Consider the following 6,018-nt stretch of genomic DNA (forward strand, 5'->3'; position numbering starts at 1 on the left):
CCGAAATTAATTCAACTTGAAAGCGCGCCCTTCCTACAGTTCTGATTATCTTGGATTAGTAATCGCGTCTTACAGCCTAGAGAGTGAATATTCACAAGTCATTTACCGATCTCGACCACAACAAAATGATGAAAAGCAATTCCCGTGCTGTGAAGAGTACAAGTATTGTGCATAACTTTGAAATATTTTTGGTAATGGCAGCTGGTTTTTAACATTTTGTACACTTGCGTTCTAAGATATAGACCTATAGAGAATTATTCAGTGTAGAAAGGGCGCGCTTTTTGTAACGCTCGCGGCTAAGTTTTTCTCCGACATGTTGTAGTCATATTTGATGTTCAGCTAGGAAAGGCAGCCTTTCACAAAATGTTGCCAAGCAAACGTTCCGAAATGTTTGTCTCCTAAATTGATAATAAAAACTGGTTTCAATTTCCAAACGAAAGGGAACAATATTGAGAAGAAACAGAAATGAAAGGAGGGAAGAGAAGAGAAGAGAAGAGAAGAGAAGAGAAGAGAAGAGAAGAGAAGAGAAAGCAAGACAAGACAAGACATGACAAGACAAGACAAGACAAGACAAGACAAGACAGGACAAGTCAAGACAAGACAAGACTAGAGACAAGACGAGAAAACAAGACAAGACAGGACAAGACAAGACAAGACAAGAGACAAGAGACAAGACAAGACAAGACAAGACATGACATGAAAAGATAATTATGATCTTATTGCTATCTGGTTTTGCTAAGGTGTATGATAAAAATTAACCATTTACGCCCTTAAATTTATATCGCCCTTTTCGTGGTCATAGGTGCTACAAAAGTTTGTGACTGTAACGTAACTTTAATTAATGCAAGAGGTAGTTTTCTGGAGAATTGAATGTTGATTGTAGCCTCTAACGTAGGATATCCCATTATTCCATCAGTAATTATGCCTTTTGCCTAATTTGTATAATTATCATTAAATAATTCGGTAAGCTCGCTTTAAGTATCTTGCTTTCGTTGAAAAAAGACTCTAATTTTTATTTAACTTTTTGTATTATCAATTTCTGCTTTTTGTAATCACCGACTAAGGCATCGTGAAGATCGAATTACTTTGAGTATTTGCGCACATGGAAGACACCGCTTCTATAAATGTTTCTCTAAAAATCAGAGCACAATTTGTTTTGTTGTGTTTGTTGTTGTTGTTTTTGTTTTTGTTTTTGTTTTTGTTTTTGTTTTCGTTTTCGTTTTCGTTTTCGTTTTCGTTTTCGTTTTCGTTTTCGTTTTCGTTTTCGTTTTCGTTTTCGTTTTCGTTTTTGTTTTCGTTTTCGTTTTTGTTTTGTTTTGTTTTGTTTTTTTGTTTTGTTTTTTTCGGTTTCCAGACTTACAACTTTGTCTCCCAGAGAACATCATGCTACTTTAACAGGAGGCAAATAATTTACTGTTGTTATCGTTCGCACATGATGGTATTTGTAGTTTGTTAATTTCTTGTCTTTGGTATTTTTGGTATCTTTGGTTACCAAGGAAATCAAATTTTCTGTTCAAAACTACCGATGACATGGAAGTTGAGATAATCAGACGGTATGTACAGGCAACATTATCCGTGTGTACATTCTGGGAGACTTCCTTTAAGTTATTTGTTTTTGTGGACAGTTATGCCAGTGAACTATACTTGGCAGTACTTGTCATCTTTTGTTCGAAATAAACACTTAAGGTGTAGCTTTACAAGTTTACAGCTTTGTTTGAAAAGTGAACAAAACTTCCGCCCTCAGTAGACTTTGCAAATAGCGCATGACTAGTATCATTTCTCAAACTGTGCTGAAAAACTACTGATCATCGGCTGTTAAACTTGATCAAAAGGAAACATTTGCCTTTGGTTACCAAGGAAATCACATTTTCTGTTCAAAATTACTGATGAAATGAAAGATGAGATAAATAAACAGTACGTGTAAGCAACATTATCCTTGTGTACATTCTGGAAGACTTCCTTTTATAATTTATTTGTTCTTGCGGACAGTCATGCTTAGTCCACTATACTTGGCGGTTCTTGTCATCTTTTGTTCGAAATAAACACTTAAGGTGTAGCTTTACAAGTTTACAGCTTTGTTTGAAAAGTGAACAAAACTTCCGCCCTCAGTAGACTTTGCAAATAGCGCATGACTAGTATCATTTCTCAAACTGTGCTGAAAAACTACTGATTATCGCCTGTTAAACTTGATCAAAAGGAAACATTTGCCTTTGGTTACCAAGGAAATCACATTTTCTGTTCAAAATTACTGATGAAATGAAAGATGAGATAAATAAACAGTACGTGTAAGCAACATTATCCTTGTGTACATTCTGGAAGACTTCCTTTTATAATTTATTTGTTCTTGCGGACAGTTATGCTTAGTCCACTATACTTGGCGGTTCTTGTCATCTTTTGTTCGAAATTGAACACTTTGGCTGCAGTTTTAGTTTACCTCAACGAAACTTCCCCTGAGGTAGACTCTGCAAATAGCGCATTATCAGGGTCGTTTTTCTAGGGTAGGAAAGGGTTTTCGGTGGTAATATTTACTCATTAAATTTTTTTGATCAAAATGAAAAACTAGGAGAAGGCAGGTAAAAAATAGTGCTCAGATCATTTTTCATACTCCTAGAGCTAAGCTGATACAGTTCGAACATCAAAATTTCTGGTTTGTCGCCAATGTTGTAAACAAAAATCGCCCTCAAAATATGTAATTTGTGATGATCTTAAATTAGCATAAATTACTATTTTGCCGGCACGGACCAGAGGGCTGGGTACGGGTTTGAGGTGCGCAGTGTATAGTGGGATTTGAGTTTGTAATCGGTGACAGTTGGCGAGGTGAAGACATTCTATGGCCAGCCTTTGCCGTGTTGAGGTTAAGTTTGGTTTTTACAATGGATGAAGCTAAAGTTAAAGAGATCATTGCCCAGAACAATCGCGATCTGCTTGGCCAGATTAAGGACTTAGTTTCCACTTCAATTTCTGATCTAAAGAGATCTAATGATTCGAATGCCGCGGAGCAGATGTCTGAGATCAAGAGGCTAAAGCGGGATGCTCCACCTTCGTTCAAGAAGAAGAGTAACGAGGAGCAATTTAAAGCCAACAAATCAGTCATGGAAGCTGTCGAAGACGCTAGCGTCGCTCTTGAGCGTAAGGACCTTCTGAGGACCAAGGAAGCGTTGGATCGGGGTATGTCTTTGCTTAAAGATCGGCAAAAATTAAGTTTGTTGGCTGATAAGTCGCCGTACGGTTGGAAAACCGTTTTGGAATATAAACATCACGACTTGGCGGATGACGAAGAAGACGAGAAGAAAATCTATAGAGCTGAGGCGAGAGCGGCTAGAGCCTCGAAACGCTTCGCTCCACGTGGTCTGGGATTACAGCGCCGATCTGGAATACCTGTCTCAAGAAATTCGCAGCTCACCGTCGGCCAAATTCCTAATTCCTTTACTCGGGTCAATCAACAGCTTTCCGTTGGCAGATCTGCCGGACTTTGCTTTTCCTGTGGAAAACCTGGACATTGGCGAGCTTCCTGCCCGAATGTTCTTTCCTCTTCCAATCCTGCCAACCAACAGGCAAAGTGACTAGACAGCAATACCCAGGATCAAGGTGTAGTTGGTTCTAGTTTTCTTTTGTGTTGTTTTCCGTTTGTCTTATTTTTCGCTGGATCTTTCATACGAATCGTGCTTAGCGCTTTCAGAGTTAATTTGCATTTATTAAACTATGTTTTTTCCCGTCGTGTATTATTTATTTTCTAGACCATGAGTCTGAGGCTTTGCCATTGCCGTATTGTGAGCTATCTCTTCTAGAGGATCCATCGCTGAACTGTGAAATTGCATGTGATGATGCACCTGTTTCGGTTAAAGGAAGATTGCGTAAATCGCTTCAGTTTTGGAAAGATATTGACGCACCTCGTTTCGTAATTGACACTATTGAGTTTGGATATAAGTTGCCACTTCTTCAAATACTAGCACCTTTTGTTGCCCGGAACAATAATTCAGCGATTCAGGAATCTGATTTTGTTGAGAATGCTATTAACGAGCTTATTAGTTTGGATTGTATCACCGAAGTTTTTACACCTCCTACTATAATTAATCCATTATCTGTGTCTATTCAGAAGTCAGGGAAAAAGCGCTTGATCTTGGATCTTCGTCATGTCAATCTATATCTTTTCAAGTTTAAGTTTCGATGCGAGGACCTGTCCGTTGCCAGAGAAGTTCTAAATCCCGGAGATTTCATGTTCTCCTTTGACTTAAAATCGGGTTACCATCACGTGGATATCTTTCCAGATCATAGGCAATATCTGTCGTTTTCTTGGACCTTTTCGTCCGGTCATACTAGATATTTTCAGTTTTCAGTTTTGCCATTTGGCCTTAGTTCTGCTCCTTATTTATTTACAAAGCTTCTCAAGCCGTTAGTCAAGAAATGGAGATCCGAGGGAAAGTCTATAGTTGTCTTCCTAGACGATGGTTTAGGGGCGGCCGCTGACTGTATCAAAGCGAAGATCTCTAGTTTGGCTGTTCATTCCGACCTATTAAAGTCTGGCTTCCTACCTAACGAAGAGAAATCCGTTTGGGATCCTACTCAAATGATTACCTGGCTTGGGACTGTTATTAACACTTCCCAGTGCGTTATCAAAGCCACGGACAAGAGAATTGATTCTCTTATTAACGATTCATCATCTCTGTTATGTTCGGAGCGCTCCTTGCACCAGGTTCGCAAGCTTGCAAGCGTGTGTGGAAAAATTATCTCGCTCGGGAACTGCGTCGGGAACGTCACTAGACTTATGACCAGGAACACCTTTCTGGTTATTAACTCCACTGCTGATTGGAATTCACTTGTTTCTTTGACACCTGAATGTTTACACGAATTGAATTTTTGGAAAAACAATCTCGCTGATATCAACGGCCTTTCTTTGTGGCCTATTAAGCGCAAGCCTTCCAAAATCGTTTACTCTGATGAGTCCAATTCAGCCTGCGGGAGTTACATACAATTCGAAGACAAAATTTTTCACCAAAATTGGTCCGATTACGAGAATGCACAAAGTTCGACTTTTCGCGAACTTCTTGCTGTTTCATTGTCCTTGAAGGCGTTCAAGGATTCTCTTGGTGCGCAGACTGTTGTCTGGTATACAGACAACCAGAATGTTGTTCGCATCGTTAACATCGGATCCAAAGTTCCAGCTTTGCAACAGTTGGCTCTTGATGTTCACCGACAATGTCTCATCGGCGGTATTAGCATTGACATGCAATGGATTCCCAGGGACCTCAACACTTGTGCCGACGATATTAGCAAGTTAGTTGATTACGATGATTATGCAATCAACGATTCTGTTTTTTATGCTCTCGACGAGCTCTAGGGTCCGCACACTTGTGATAGATTCGCCTGCCATTACAATGCAAAGCTTCAGGTTTTCAGTTCTAGGTGTTATCAGCCCGGCTTGTCTGGCGTCAACGCTTTCGTCCAAGATTGGTCCAACGACAACAACTGGCTTTGTCCTCCTGTCTGTTTGACATGCAAAGTCGTCAGTCATTTGAAACTCTGCAATGCGTCCGGTACTCTCATCGTTCCCCTTTGGAGATCAGCGCATTTTTGGCCCATCCTTTGTTTCGACGGTGTGCACTGGAGCAGTTTCGTTCATGATTGGGTGGTCCTCCCTGATCTTCCCCATCTGTTCATCAGAGGCAAAGCCAAAAATTCCATTTTCGGATCCGGTCCGCTAAATTTCTCAATGGTAGCTTTGCGCATTAATTTTAGTATTGCACCCAGGCAAGGTCCTGCGTTAGTTTGCAATGCATTTCGCGTTCCACAGTGTTAGCGCATTGTTTTCTGGCTTTGAGGCGCCTTGCTTGAAGCAGGCGGCCCTTTGAGACGTACCCTTGAGGGGTCTGTGATATTTGTATACAGTGCCCTTGAGGGGCCTTTGATTTGAGACTGTTAACGTTGAAGATTTCTATACAGTGCCCTTGAGGGGTGAATAGATTGTGTTTATTGCAGTTTTGTTTCTGCGTTGTATAAGCGTACTTAAATATAACATTG

The 6,018-nt window shown here is 40.1% G+C and overlaps 1 protein-coding gene across 1 annotated transcript; it reads left to right on the plus strand.

The window, feature by feature from the left end:
- Positions 1-2,688: 2,688 nt before the first annotated feature.
- On the plus strand, positions 2,689-4,882 carry LOC149096464 (uncharacterized). The gene has a single exon (XM_089280728.1). The coding sequence runs from the start codon at positions 2,874-2,876 to the stop codon at positions 3,561-3,563; it is 690 nt and encodes a 229-aa protein (XP_089136854.1). The 5' UTR covers positions 2,689-2,873; the 3' UTR covers positions 3,564-4,882.
- Positions 4,883-6,018: the final 1,136 nt, after the last annotated feature.

The sequence above is a fragment of the Orbicella faveolata genome, unplaced genomic scaffold (genome assembly GCF_042242905.1).
Source record: "Orbicella faveolata isolate gen_17 unplaced genomic scaffold, um_ofav_v1 contig_48, whole genome shotgun sequence".
Lineage (NCBI taxonomy): Eukaryota > Metazoa > Cnidaria > Anthozoa > Scleractinia > Merulinidae > Orbicella > Orbicella faveolata.